Here is a 16,197-nt window from a genome sequence, read left to right as displayed (position 1 = left end):
ACAAATTACAGATTCGTCAATTTGCGATGAATCTGTAATTCGTCGCAAATTAGCGACGAATTTGACAACGAAAATGCTTTCGTCGCCAAATGCCCTAACTCATCTACTGTTCCGATTCCTTCTCCTTTGCCAAAGTTGGCGACAAATCGTGAATTCATCGCCAAATTGGCGATGAATCATGAATTCGTCGTCAAATGGCGACGAATTTAGCAACAAAATTTATCATCACAATTTTTGCAACTAAACTTGTTTCGTCGTAAATTTCGTTACAAAATTGCGACAAAAATATGTTTTGTCGTCAAATTCGTCCCAAATTTGTAATGAAAATAATTCGTCGTAAAATTTCGTTACTAATATCCTATATTTTTGTAGTGAGTACTAGCTGCTCGCTCGACTGGAGGAACGATGCTTTCCAATTCCCATCATTGGAATTAGAGAAATGATACACTATATGAAAATATAGCATGAAAATGTAGCATGATACACTACACTATATGCATGTGGGATCCAGGTCTATAGTATATTATGCCGCTCGAGAGAGGTTAACTGCTATATTCTTGCAATACTCTTCAAATGGAGAATCCCAACTAAGAGATGCATTCATAGCTCTCCAATATTTCTTTATCAATTCTCTTATCTCGCTACGTGCCACTTCCTCGGAGACACCTTTCTCGTGCACGTAGCATTGAATAAATTTCGCCACGTCGCCTCTTTCTAGCTCATCCTGCATGCATGCATGTCGTCGTAACTAAATTAAATGCATGTTGTTTGATTATATTCCAATGAGTTTGATTACTTCGATCGAGTTCGAGTTCGAGTTCAATTAGATACAATTAATGCGTGTATATATATATATATATAATTACCGTGGAAGTGCCCATATCATCGAGAAGACGGAATATTGTGCTGGAGAAGCGTGTGATTTGATAGTAACTGGGAAAACTTTTCAAGGCCTCTCCAGTTAAGTCTTTGCCCACACAGTAAGCATTAAATAGAACGGTTGGACCAGATACTGTTACCCATGCATTCTCCAAGTACTCCTCGAGCTTGGGGATTTGGTCATGGTGGAACCATTTTGCTTCCTCAAAGCCAGCTTTCCATAGATCTCCCCACTGAAAATTAAATGTAGTATATACCAACAACTGATCATTCAATAACAAAGACAGAAGAAGAAGAAGAAGAAGATTGAAGTAGTGTTTATATATAATTCACTGTTCTCTTTAAGCCAGGCACAATGTCCAAGCCCTTCTCCTTCATCACCCGGTAGCCTTCGTCGTGCACCAAGTTGAAGAGTCCAAAGAAACATAGTCTCATGTACTCTGGAAGCTTGTCCATGGCAGTTAAGTCCCATCTGCAACCAAACTCACTTGATATTAGATATATAGTTGAGAAAAACATACATACATACATACATGCATATATATATATATGCATGACTTGACGATATATCGATGATATATGCTGAATGCATGCTAGCTGTCACCTGTTGACGACATCAGTGAAGAGCTGGAGTTCATCCAAGGTTCCATAAACATCGTAAATATCATCAATCAGTGTAATAAAACAGATTGTCTTTGTTTCGTCCATTCTGCATCTCCAGTTATCTGGTTCATAAGTGAAACCAACTGCCCACAGATAGTTCTCCACTAATCTGTCTCTGAAAAATGGCAGCTTCTCTGAAAGCCCCAGCCCCGACCACCATCTGCGTGGAAAAAGTAATTAATTAATTAAGCTCTGAAATTGCTATTTTAATTAATTAAAAACTTCGATCGTATTCGTATGATAATAGAGGTTAATTTGATTAGTTGCAGTTACGTTAATTATAAATTTACCTGGAGAGCTCTCTGAGTTCACTCTTGTACATGTCCTGAACCAAGTTGAAGTCGAGCTTAGCAAACTCCAGCAAGAGAGGGTTGACGGTGTCGTCGCCACTGCATGCTTCAATGAACCACCTGTGCTGCACTCTCTCCAGCCGCCAATTCAGTGGAATCTGCAGCGCATGGGCCACCTGCTCTCTGAGACCGCCAGCCTCAGGAACAGATCCCTCCTCCATCAATGCTTTCAGCTGCTCCGTCGCGAAATCCATGGCTTCCTTCAGCACAGTACTCTCTCCTTCCTTCTCCCAGTAGGAAGCTTCGTACAGACTCAGAAGCCCTCTGATCGGGTTCTCACACCGAGCTTCAAAGTTTCCCTTCTCGTCTCTAAATGTCTCGAACAAATCTAAGTAATATATAAAATTTTGCAGACAGCAGCAAATTAAACAGACATGATCGCGATCAAAACTGTGAATATATATATTGATTAATTAATATAATATAATTACCTTGTGAAACAGAGAAGCCCTTTGCTCTGAGGAGCCTGAAGAGCAGCGCTGTGGCATGCAGATCGTCCTTCAGCTGCGACCTCACATGGTCTAAAGAAGCATGAAGACGACTTAAAACGTCTGCAATCTCGTCTTTGAAGTGGTAAGCCACGCCGAGTTGTTGCAGGTGATCGATCAGTTGAAGCTGCTCTGCTACTCGCTGCTTCTCCTGTATGATCAGATTCCTGGTCTGCTCCTTCAGTACGTTTATTCTCTCGCGTTCCTCTTCTCGTTGCACCTGCAGAAAACAAAACAAATTAAAGGTTACTATACACACAACAATTTCGACGATCGATCGATCGATCGACAAACAACCACACTCACATACCTTGGAGGTGCTCGTGAGGGATTGCACATGCTCGTCCGTCCATATGTTTGGATGATAATTCGCCAACCGCCGCAAGGGAGCTACATGACTAGTACTGGCACTACTACTGCATGATCGGACCTGCAGAGTTCGCCGGAACGTCCGTCGGCCACAGGACTGTTGGAAGGCAGCAACGATCATCGGGCGGCGAGGGAGGACGGATATCATGGGAGCGCAAATTGACGACGACATTGCAGCCATTTCCGCTCTGGTTTGAAATCAAAAAATCTTAACGCCAATTTGGTGGAAAGAGAAGAACAAGTGTAGCGTATATATAGAGATCAGATGGAGCAATTAAGCTTCAACGTTATACTACAGAAAACCATTAAAAATTTTCATGGCTTAGCACGTCGAATTTAATACTTAATTAAAAATGGATGAACTTTTTTTTTTCCCGATATTTAATTTTTTGGAGCTATTGACGATGCGAATGAAAGTTGATATAAAAATACTCGACATTCTTTCTTTTAGTTTGATTTGTATTATATATATATACACACGAAGAACGCACGTTTCGTGTGTGGGTCTATATATATATACACGTAAAACGTTTTGTATTTGAAAACATCAGCATGCAGTATTAATTAATTATATAGACATACATGCGGTTAATACAATATCAGGATGTAGAAACTTCCACTAGGACAATATTCATTTCTATATTAAAATTCATAAATAATACCAAATAAAAGTACATAGATTGTAAGAACATAACACAATACTTTATTCATTGATGCAGATAATATTCGACACCAAAACCTGACTCTACCATATAATGGTAACTGACAATTGACCTCGTACAAAAAATGAAATGATCAATATCGAAATAACAAAATGGATAATTAATTACTATGCAAATGAAATAAACTTAATGAACTCTATAGAAATCGTCTCTATAACTATCACGGAGTATATTTGAAACAATCTCTAACGTTATTAATCAAACCTTCAAAATCGCCTCAAATTTGCGAGAGGTTAAAAAAAAAAAAGAGCACAAAGTGCAAAGTGGAGATACGAAAGACGTACATAAAAATATTATTAAAAAAGGCAACAACATCATTTATCTTTTATCTTTTTCATGTCATTTATCTTTTATTCCCTTCTTAAGTAATATCATCAGTTCTCCTTATTTTCTCATTTACTACATTTCACCCATTTTTATCTTATTAGTGAACGACATACAATATACTCATCCAGAATGTATCGTTTAAGTAAAGGTAAATAACTTACATTCCACCTAAAACAAATACATTATGCTTAAATGAAAATATCAAAGTGAACGACCTGCAACCCACATGAAAATGATACATCGTATAGCTGAGTGAACGATCTACAATCCACCTGTAACAAAATTGCATTATAAGTATGCATCTATACATACATAGATGGGGTGAATGATCCGTAATCCACCCGAAAAATATTTTACATAAAAAAAAATGAACGACCTGCAATCAATCCCGTGAGGTGCCTCACATAAGAATAGGGTGAACGATCTGCAATGCACCTCGTGAAAAGAAATTTATCTCCATTTGATCGAAGTTTATGCATACACAGAAAGACTCTAAAGCTCTTTTTAAATAGTGTAATCAGTGCAATCAGTGCAACTGTAATTGGCTACTTTGACCATCTATGAGGAAGTAAATCAGAAAATTATAATTTGCAACTCTGATCCAAAATATCCCTGCAACTATTAATAGTGCAATCAGTGCAATTGCAAATCCAACCATTTTTGTCACGCCCAAGCGTATAGTTCTCAGTACCCCACTTGATCACAATATATTAAAAAAATCTAGACACTAAATGAACAGGAATTGATGAAGTCATATACTTTATTTATTTATAATTTTCTTTTTATACAAAGAAACTATACGGATAAAATAATATATGAAATAAAATGAAAATACAACAAAATAAAAGTAAAATAAATCAAGAATCTGCAGGTCGAGATCTCCGCTATGTACTAATTGAACCCAACTATGATATTCAAATGATGTTTGTGTTTGTAAAACTAGAGGCCAAAAGAAGCAGACATTAATAAACCAAATAGTTAAGCGAGTAATTAGAATAGATGTGCATGAATTTAATTTTATTTAAGATGTCAAGGAAGTATAGTAGATTACAATCTATTATTACAATTATATATTCTTTTGTCCATTTATACATAAATGTATATTCTAACATTTGTACATTGATATTATAGAATTTATCGTTATATATTATCATCAATTAGATAAATTCTTAAATATTACTATTTAATCAACAAGTATACGAGTCATTCATAGTATCATATCAACATCGATAAATGTCATAAAATATATGAGTATCAACATGTGTAAGTAGATAAATCAACTAAAAGTAAACAACTAGAGTCAATATCTTCAAAGTGTACTGTCAAATATGTCATCAGACATATGGGCTAAAAGCATTTACCGATGAAAAACATAATAAACATTAACTGCAAATGACCGCGCTACCATAACAATATGTCGATGGTCAAGTACTCTGAACCGCAAGCAACCATGCTATCACAACAACACGTGGATGGTCCAGTATTCTGATATAAAATTAACTCAACTTAAAGTTTTAATTTTTAGGATTCTATTTTTCATCTTTGTTATTCCACTTTAATTCATTTTACCATCATTGTTCAATTCTAAAATCATATCTTTATTGGTTAGTCTGAACAATCAAACCAAGTCAACTTTTAAAAATATCATGGTGTGTTGTTAATTATCTTAACCCCCATTTCACTATTTTAAATATCATTTTATCTCCTTTTTAAAAATAGTAATACATGTGGACACCCTTGAAATGGATAACGACGATGAATATTCTGAAACACGTGACATTAGATGAGTGGTGAAGCGGTTATACACTGTCAAATCTGATCCCTTGGATCGTCCATCAGATACGAGGCGACAGAGTAGTGCTGGTATAGTAGATAGGCATTGCTTGGTGATTAGCCATTTCCGAACTTGTTTGCAATAAAAAATAATTTGGTGAAAGGAGAAGAACAAGTGCAGCATATATATATCTATATAGAAGCGCACAATTGTGCCTCACGTTGGGTACAGAAACTCATTAAAAACAATCATTGTTTAACATGTTGAAGTTAATTAATAATGCCGGTTTAAGAGATCAAATGAACAATTAAAGACGCAAAAGTACAAGTAGAGAGATTTCATCATAGTTAATCATTTTCTTTGCCTTGTAGTGATGATATAGTAATACATCTCCCATCATAGTTTGTATTCAGTTGGTTGCCGCCCTCATGGTTTTTGCCCCCTATTTTTTTTACATAAAATATGTTCCATAAGCATGGCAATTAATATTGATTTATTACATAAACCTACTGATGCAAAAATATATGTATATTTTCAAAATGACTATTGGCGAGTGATTTTTTAATAACAACAATATATAACACGACCTTTTAAAAAAAAAGGGCAATAAAAGTATAAAAAAAAGGATGATAAAAAAAAATAACATACCAATCAGATGCGAATCGACTTGGTCAACAGACAAATTGATTGCTTTGACTTCCTTATGCTAATAAAAAAAATAACATACCAATCAGATTACATCGACTGTCCAAGAGATATGTACATAACATTGAAGCTGGTGATGTTCATAATGAAGATTAGTGAGTGAATTACAATTCAGAGGTCTCGTATGCTATTGCTTTGTCAAACAAGGGAGCACCCCATGGCCCAGTTGAGGTTGGTTTAACTTGATCAGCATCTGCTCTTGAAAGATCGATTTTTAAGGCAGCTTCATATGACATTACTCCGGATGCCTCAAAGTATATATAGAGAGCCTGATTGGTAAGGGTAAGTCTTCCTAGCACACAGTATCAAATGAATAGAAATGACAAATTATATAATCAAGATTAAGAGATAACGTTTTAAATAGTGTCAATTGATCAGAAGATTAATGAGAAACCATAAGAAATTACCTGGCCAACTAGTTGCTCTGATGTGCCTCACCACTCTGTGTGTCCATGGAGTGCCCTCAACATGAAGAATGAATTCATTCTCAGAAAACTCAACTCCTTTTGGTGTCTCCTGCTTCTCCAAGTACTCGATAGAACAAAAAATTAAAGAAAAACATTAACATTAACCGATCATTAATACATCTCATCAGTTTGTTAGCATCTGGTCAATCTTGACCTGTCAAGACTTCCTCGTTGCTTGACATCCAGTCAACTTTAACCTACTGAAACTTCATCGTTGCTTAACATCCGATCAACCTTAACCTACCGGAACTTCCTCGTTGCCTGACATCTAGTCAACCTTGACTTGCCAGGGCTTCTTGGTTGCCTACTATCCAGTTGAACTCAACCTACTAGGACTTCGTTGTTGTCTAACATCCGATCAACTTCAACCTACCAAGACTTCAAATCATTAAATATCCGATCAACCTTGATCCACTTGAACTTTTCCTCTTACCAACTTCCCTGTTGGACTTTTGATTACCAAGTGTCCGGTCAACCTTGACTCACTTGGACTTTTCATCTCGTGCCAAGTGTCTGGTCCTTCATAATCCACTTGAACTTTCCATCTCGTGTCAAATGTCTGATACTCCATGATTTACTTGGACTTTCCACCGTCAAGTATCCGGTCAACCTACACCTACTTGATACCTAAGCAATGTATTGTTCAAACATCAAAATCCAATTTGAGTCAAACTAAGCATAGTCAACCTTGATCTGAGGTCGATTGCACCAATAATCTTCCCCTTTTTGATGTTTGACAATATGTTTAAGTTAGGTTAACTCATAAGTACAACTTCTTTCATCATCCTTCTTTTCGCGCCAAAGCATGAATGTGAGTTTCATAACTTAAACCCTACATTCTCCCCCTTTGGCACACATTAAAAATTTCTTCTCAAGATCCATTCATCTTATCCAATCCAATCTTCTCAAACAAAGGTTATCTACCTTTCATTTCATCAAATGTTTAACCTAGAGTATATATATAATCCTTCATTCATTCACTTATCCTTACATTTTTACATTCTCATCCTTTCATATCTTTAAGGTGTGCCTCCCCCTCAAAGCATGCTCTAACCTTTATTATTGCTCCAACAATATTTTTGGAGGCCCTAAACCTTTAAAAAATCCCAAAGTATAATCATGAGATTAAAATTTTAACTTTGAATCTAAACCTCCTGCTTAAATTCTTATCTTCCCTTTTTTTAACATCACTTTCTTATTTTAATCAAGAAATCACTTTTGAATGCTTATCCAAGTATATCACATGGTCAAAGACAGTTAAGTTAGTTCGAATGAGCTTAAACACCTTAAACAAATCCATTTTAGTGAAAAATATAAAAATTAATCAACTGGTTAATGATAGCAGTCGATTGATAAAAAAAATGCACTTTCATTTTCAGACCAAATTTTAGAAATGCATAAGTAATTCTATAATTTTTAAAAAATTATAAAATTTCATGCATACAATATTACTTATGTCAAATAATATCAAAAAAAATAATTTTCTAAGAAAATATATTTCATTTTAGAAAAATGCATGATACAAAGTTGAATAATATTTGGTTGAGAATAATTTATTTTCAAGTAAATCACGATCGAGCTGTGAAAATGATATAATTGATTGATTTGGTTCAGAATAATTAAAAAATATTTTTTATTTATTTTTAATTCTTTTCATATTTATTAATTTTTATTGTATAAAAATGTATCCTTAGTTTATGAATAAAATTATGTGTGAGAATTTTTCACATTGTCCTTCATAGTTCGTAATCATACCTGATGAGGTCGGTGTTGTCGAGTGGATTTGGGCTTCTTGGGTGTAAGGATGATTACAGTACATCATTAATTCGATTCAAATTGAACAGTCTTCTTCAAAATTATGAAAAGAAAACAAGATCACTCTACAAATTAAAGTACAATAAGCTACATATATAATAATTTATTGATTTATATAATTAAGTTTTACTCGAGGGATGACCAAAAATGCGAGGATGCTTGTAACTTGCAGGTATGCGACGATTGCATGAGCACGCACACAGGGAAAAAAACTACAGAGAACTTAGAATTGAAGGAACAGAAAAGCATGATGAAGCAAAATTCAACTCGAGGTTAATGATCAAATCCATAACTTGAATAATCGCTTGTAATGAAAATTAAATAATGTAGGTTGTTCTCAATGGAATTTTGAGAATTGGAGCAATTTAATTAGTATTTGCTAAACTTGTTGAATTAAGTTGGTATGATCAGGAATTAAGTCGATCGATATAAGTAACAATTAATATAACGATAGAAAAATTTTCATTTATTTAATTCGATGATACTTTATATATATATATATATATATATATATGATATATATGATATCGTTAATCATTCTAATTAATTTCGATAGGTTGGAGTAACAGCAAGATGATTTGAGACTGAGTTTCTCCATCCACTGCCTTGCCAAAGCCATCCCCATTCCCATAAAAGAAGTTTGCAGAGCGAGGGATGTTGATTGCTACATTCTTGAAGTACTCCTCTAATGGAGAATTCCAACTGAGAGATCCATTCAATTCTCTCCAATATTTCCTCATCAATTCTTTTATCTCCCTACGTGCCACTTCCTCAGAGACACCTTTCTCGTGCATGTAACATTGAATACATTTTGCCACATCGCCTCTTTCTATCTCATCCTGCAGTAATTATAACAAAGTAAAAAAAACAAAGTAAATATTGTTGTTTAATTTGATTCCAATGAGTTTGATTACTTGGACTAGATATATATTATATATTATATATTATATATTATATATTATATATTATATATATGCATGTATATATATATATACATACCGTGGAAGTGCCCATGTCGTCGTAAAGACGAAAGAGCGTACCGGAGGAGTGTGTGATCGCATAGTAACTAGGGTAATTTTTCAAGGCCTCTCCAGTTAAGTCTCTGCTCGCACAGTAAGCATTAAATAGAAGGATCGGATGAGAGATTGACACCCATCCATTCTCCAAGTACTCTTGGAGCTTTGGAGTTTGGCCATGGTGGAACCATTTTGCTTCCTTAAGGTATGATTTGCATTGATTTCCCCACTGAGATATATAGATTTAATTAATACTAGCTAGCTAACAACGTAACTCATTCAATAACTAATAATATATATGAAGAAAAAGAAGAAAATTGAAATAAAGTGTTTATATATAATTTACTGCTCTCTTTAAGTCAGGCACAATGTCCAAGCCTTTCTCCTTCATCACCCGGTAGCCTTCTTCGTGCACCATGTTGAAGAGTGCAAAGAAACATAGTTTCATGTACTCTGGAAGCTTGTCCATGGCAGTTAAGTCCCATCTGCGACAAAATTAATTAAACTCATTCGATCTTAGATACATATAGTCGTACGTGATAAAACACATGCACATGCATGCATGACTTGATGATGATGGTGAATATTATATTGTCACCTGTCGACGACATCAGTGAAGAGCTCAAGTTCATCCAAGGTTCCATAAACATCGTAAATATCATCGATCAGTGTGATAAAACAGATTATCTTTGTTTCGATCATTCTACATCTCCAGTTATCTGGTTCATAAGTGAAACCAACCGCCCACAGATGGCTCTCAGTTAATCTGTCTCTGGAGAATGGCAGCTTCTCCGAAAGCCCGAGCCCTGACCACCATCTGCATGTAATATATTAAAAAGTAATTAATTAATTAAGTTTTGAAATTGTTGTTATAATTAAATACTTGGAAATTATATATGATAATGAAATTATAGTTTGATTAGTTGCAGTTAGTTAATTATAAATTTAATTTACCTGGAGAGCTCTCTGAGTTCACTCTTGTACATGTCCTGAACCAGATTGAAGTCGAGCTTAGCAAACTCCAGCAGGAGAGGGTTGACGGTACTGTTGTCGCCACTGCATGCTTCAATGAACCACCTGTGCTGCACTCTCTCCAGCCGCCAATTCAGTGGAATCTGCAGCGCATGGGCCACCTGCTCTCTGAGACCGCCAGCCTCAGGAATAGATCCCTCCTCCATTAATGCTTTCAGCTGCTCCGTCGCGAAATCCATGGCTTCCTTCAGCACACTCTCTCCTTCCTTCTCCCAGTAGGAAGCTTCGTACAGACTCAGAAGCCCTCTGATCCGGTTCTCACACCGAGCTTCAAAGTTTCCCTTCTCATCTCTAAATGTCTCGAACAAATCTAAGTAATATAATTTTGCAGACAGCAACAGACATGATCGATATATCACAACTGTGAATTAAGCGATATGATTGATATATATATTAATTAGTGATCGATCATTGATTAATATAATATAATTACCTTGTGAAACAGAGAAGCCCTTTGCTCTGAGGAGCCTGAAGAGCAGCGCTGTGGCATGGAGATCGTCCTTCAGCTCCCACCTCACATGGTCTAAAGAAGCATGAAGGCGACTTAAAACTTCCGCAATCTCGTCTTTGAAGTGGTAAGCCACGCCGAGTTGTTGCAGGTGATCGATCAGTTGAAGCTGCTCTGCTACTCGCTGCTTCTCCTGTATCAGATTCCTGGTCTGCTCCTTCAATACGTTTATTCTCTCACGTTTCTCTTCTTGTTGCACCTACGTACGTACGTACAGAAAACAAAACAAATTAAGTTTACACATAAAAATTTCGACGATCGACCGACGTCGACGACGGCACTCACATACCGTGGAGGTGTTCGTGAGGGATTGCACACGCTCGTTCGTCCATATGCTTGGCTGATAATTCCCTGACCGCCTCAAGGGAGCTGCATGACTAGTGGCACTACTGCATGATCGGACCTGCAGAGTTCGCCGGAACGTCCGTCGGCCACAGTACTGTTGGAAGGCAGCAACGATCATCAGGCGGCGAGGGAGGACGGATATCATGGGAGCGCAAATAGACGACATTGTAGCCATTATTTCCGCTCTATCTGGTTTGAAATCAAAAAATCTGAACTCCAATTTAATTGGTGGAAAGAGAAGAACAAGTGTAGCGTATATATAGAGATCAGATAGAGCAATTAAGCTTCAACGTTATACTACAGAAAGTCATTAAAAATTTTCATGGCTTAGCACGTCGAATTTAGTACTTAATTAAAAATGGATGAACTTTTTTTCCGATATTTAATTTTTTGGAGCTATTGACGATGCGAGTGAAAGTTGATATAAACACCACTCGATATTCTGTCTTTTAGTTTGATTTGTATTATATATATATACACACACGAAGAACGCGCGTTTCGTGTGTGGGTATATATATGTATATATATATATATACACGTAGAACATTTTGTATTTGAAAACATCAGCATGCAGTATTAATTAATTATATAGACATACATGCGGCTGATATTCATTTCTCTATATTAAAATTCATAAATAATACCCAACAAAATTAAAATACATGGATTATACGAACATAATACAATACTTTATTCATTGATGCAAATAATGTTCGATCTCAAAATCTTACTCTACCATACCATGACATGACTGACAACTGATTTCGTATAGAAAATGAAATGATCAATATCGAAATAGCAAAATGGATAAATAACCACTATACAAATGAAATACATTTAATAAACTCTCTAGAGATCGTCTCTATAACTATCACGGAATATATCTGAAACAATCTTCAACTTTATTGATCAAAGGATCTAGCAAAGTTCACGATCGATGAGCTTGCTGGTTCCCTAATGGCACATGAATACCGGAAGAAGAAGAAGAAGGAGGAGACACTTGAGCAGGCACTTCAAACCAAAGCATCGATCAATGGCGAGAAGATATTCCATTCTCAAAACTTTCGAGGTAAATGGCGTGGCCGTGGTGATCGAGGAAATAGTCGCGGTGGGAGAAGCCGCGGCCAAGAAAGATATCATGAGGAGAAGGGGCAATCAAACCAACAGAACTGGCGTGGAAGAGGACGTGGTCGTGGGAGAGGCGGTCGGTCAAATTATTCCAACATCGAGTGCTACAAGTGTGGCAAATATGGTCACTATGCGAAGGATTGCAATTCTGATAAATGTTACAATTGTGGAAAGGTGGGGCATTTTGCAAAAGAATGTCGAGTCGAGGAAAAGGTGGAAGAGACAACCAACCTAGCCATGGAAGATGAAGTGAAAGAAGGTTTTCTCTTAATGGCATATGACAAAGTCAACACCGACAACAACACAGAGTGGTACCTCGACACGGCTGCAAGCAACCATATGTGCGGGCATGAGCATTATTTCAAAGAGATGCGAAAGGTTGAAGCTGTATCTGTATCATTTGGAGATGGCTCGAAGGTTGAGGTCAAAGGCCAAGGTACGATTTATTATTTACAAAAAGATGGTTTAGTTGGGTCAATCCAAGATGTGTATTACGTACCAGACCTCAAGAGCAACATTTTAAGTATGGGGCAACTTATGGAGAAAGGTTATTCGGTTTTTATGAAAGACCGGATATTACTATTGAAAGACAAGCAAGGGCGTTTAGTCGCTCAAGTTGAAATGGGGAGAAATCGGATGTACAAACTGAATTTGAGAAGTGTACGAGAAAGATGTTTGCAAGTCAACATAGAAGACAAGGCGTCACTATGGCATCTCCGTTTTGGTCACCTACATCATGAAGGCCTAAACAAGTTGGCAAAGAAGAACATGGTGCACGGACTACCAGACATGCAATACGAGGGAAAATTTTGTGAAGAATGTGTGCTTGGAAAGCATGCGAGAATGCCATTTCAAAAGAAGGCAGAATATCGGGCTAAGCAACCTCTCGAGTTGATTCATTCCGACATATGTGGACCAATCACTCCTGAATCTTTCAGCGGCAAAAGGTATTTCATTTCTTTTATTGATGATTTCTCACGAAAAACTTGGGTTTATTTTCTGAAAGAAAAATCCGAGGCGTTTGAGGTGTTCAAAAAATTCAAAGTGCTGGTGGAAAAGGCAACCGGTAGACACATCAAATCTGTACGATCCGATAGAGGTGGCGAGTACACTTCAACGGCTTTCATGGAGTATTGTGAGGAGCAAGGCATAAGGCGATTTCTAACCGCACCGTACTCTCCACAACAAAACGGGGTGGCCGAGAGGAAGAATAGGACCATTCTCGACATGGTTCGGTCAATGCTCAAGAGCAAGAAAATGCCAAAGGAATTTTGGGCGGAAGCCGTGCAATGCGCTGTCTATATTCAAAATCGGTGCCCACATGCAAAGTTGTATGATCAAACACCACAAGAGACATGGAGCGGACAAAAACCAACAGTTTCTCATCTCAAAGTATTCGGCAGTTTGGCCTACGCACACGTGCCGGATCAGCGAAGAACAAAGCTTGAAGACAAAAGCAAGAGATATATTTTTATTGGGTATGATGAGAAAACAAAAGGATACAAGCTATTCGACCCGATAAGCAAGAAGATTCTAGTGAGCCGTGATGTACGAGTTCATGAAGCAGATGAATGGGATTGGAATAAAGAAACAGAGGGTATCATCGAAGTTGGAGAATCATCAACTGCTATACCAACAGCCATACCAGAAAATTCTGAAACTATTGATAATGAAGATGAACCACGACAGCCCAAAATGCGAAGTTTACAAGATCTGTATGATTCGACAAATGAGGTACACCTTATATGTCTTTTGGTGGATTCTGAGAATATAAGTTTTGAACAGGCAGTGCGAGACAAGAAATGGCAAGCTGCCATGGACGAAGAGATTAAAGCAATAAATCGCAACAACACATGGGAGTTAGCAGAATTACCGAAAGGAACTCAGCCCATTGGTGTCAAATGGGTGTTTAAGAGAAAGATGAATGCTCAAGGGGAGATAGAACGATACAAGGCGAGACTTGTAGCAAAGGGATACAAGCAAAAGGCAGGAATCGACTATGAGGAGGTGTTTGCTCCCGTTGCAAGAATGGAGACAATCAGATTGCTCATTTCACAAGCGGCTCAATGCAAATGGCCGATATTACAAATGGATGTCAAGTCGGCATTCTTGAATGGTGTGCTTGAAGAAGAAGTTTATATCGAACAACCACCCGGGTACATGAAAATAGGAGAAGAAAAGAAGGTGTTGAAATTGAAGAAGGCACTTTACGGATTGAAGCAAGCACCGCGGGCGTGGAATACTCGTATCGATGCATACTTCAAGGAGAACGGGTTCGAGCAATGTCCCTACGAACATGCCCTTTATGTGAAGAAGAATGGAGGTAATATGTTATTTGTTGCTCTTTATGTTGATGATCTCATTTTTATGGGGAATAATAGTGAAATGCTACAAAAGTTCAAGAGCACAATGACACGGGAGTTCGAGATGACAGATTTGGGCTTGATGAAGTTTTTCCTTGGTCTGGAGGTAAGACAAGGAAAGACGGGTATCTTTGTATCCCAGGAGGCATATGCAAAGGAGATTTTGAAGAAGTACAAGATGGAGTCTTGCAATCCGGTTTCAACACCAATGGAACCAGGAGCAAAACTCTCTAAGTTTGATGGAGGAGAACGAGTCGACGCAAGCAAATACCGAAGTTTAGTGGGAAGCCTTCGCTATCTCACATGTACAAGGCCGGACCTTGCATTAAGTGTCGGCATTGTAAGTCGGTTCATGGAGGAGCCAGTTCATTCACATTGGAAGGCGTTGAAGCGAATCCTACGGTACATCAAAGGAACAGTGTCACTTGGGTTATTCTATACAAATGCGGCAGATTACAAGTTGGTCGGGTACTCCGACAGCGATTGGTGCGGAGACTTGGACGATCGAAAAAGCACATCGGGTTATGTGTTTTTTATGGGTGACACGGCGTTTACCTGGCTTTCAAAGAAGCAACCGATCGTGACACTCTCGACATGTGAAGCTGAATATGTGGCAGCATCTTTATGTGTACGTCATGCGATATGGCTCAGAAATTTATTGGGGAACTTGGAGCAACAACAACTTGGTGCGACTGTAATACGAGTTGACAACAAATCAGCAATTGAGTTGAGCAAGAATCCGGTGAATCATGAGAGAAGCAAGCATATTGACGTTCGTTTTCACTTCATCCGAGATCAAGTGAAGGAAGGAAGTGTGGAATTAGTGCACGTGGCAAGTCGGGACCAAGTCGCAGATATCTTCACGAAACCGCTACCGATGATACTTCTCGACAACTGCAAAAGACTGATTGGCATGAAAGATGGCAGAAGCATTTAAGTTTATGGGGGAGTATTGTTGAATAAACATTAAATGTCCACTTTCTTTAGTTATTTCAGCAGTTTTAGGAATATGAAATGTCAAGAGTCAGCAATTACTCTTAGATAATGGTTTTTAATTGCCTATAGTTAAGTTTATTTCAGTTTTAAAAGGATAGACTACATCCTATAAATAAGTCATTGTATTGCTTGTAAGGAGATATAGAATCGAAGAAGAAAAGCCTCTCTTCTAAATTTTTCTCCACAAGTTTTCTAAACTTTTCTCCACAAGTCCACATATAGTTTGTAATCATCCAATTATCTTTCTACA

The 16,197-nt window shown here is 37.3% G+C and overlaps 2 protein-coding genes across 2 annotated transcripts; both read right to left on the bottom strand.

The window, feature by feature from the left end:
* Window positions 1-523: 523 nt before the first annotated feature.
* LOC141817002 (monoterpene synthase 7, chloroplastic-like) lies at window positions 524-5,696 on the bottom strand. The gene is made up of 8 exons (XM_074704712.1): window positions 5,662-5,696; window positions 2,691-2,919; window positions 2,324-2,600; window positions 1,833-2,220; window positions 1,484-1,702; window positions 1,213-1,351; window positions 867-1,112; window positions 524-724 (listed from the first exon to the last, which is right to left on the bottom strand). The coding sequence occupies exons 1-8, from the start codon at window positions 5,694-5,696 to the stop codon at window positions 524-526; spliced, it is 1,734 nt and encodes a 577-aa protein (XP_074560813.1).
* A 3,402-nt stretch (window positions 5,697-9,098) lies between these two features.
* On the bottom strand, window positions 9,099-11,635 carry LOC141817004 (monoterpene synthase 7, chloroplastic-like). Its single transcript, XM_074704714.1, has 7 exons — window positions 11,405-11,635; window positions 11,041-11,314; window positions 10,530-10,917; window positions 10,174-10,392; window positions 9,922-10,060; window positions 9,559-9,804; window positions 9,099-9,398 (listed from the first exon to the last, which is right to left on the bottom strand). Exons 1-7 carry the CDS (start codon window positions 11,633-11,635, stop codon window positions 9,099-9,101), a joined length of 1,797 nt encoding a protein of 598 aa, XP_074560815.1.
* Window positions 11,636-16,197: the final 4,562 nt, after the last annotated feature.

Source organism: Curcuma longa, unplaced genomic scaffold, assembly GCF_044706935.1.
Source record: "Curcuma longa cultivar G26 ecotype Majalengka, Jawa Barat unplaced genomic scaffold, ITB_CL_G26_1.1 contig_19018, whole genome shotgun sequence".
NCBI classification, from domain to species: domain Eukaryota; kingdom Viridiplantae; phylum Streptophyta; class Magnoliopsida; order Zingiberales; family Zingiberaceae; genus Curcuma; species Curcuma longa.
Note: the sequence above shows the minus strand (reverse complement) of the source record. Positions and strands in the feature narration are given on the sequence as shown.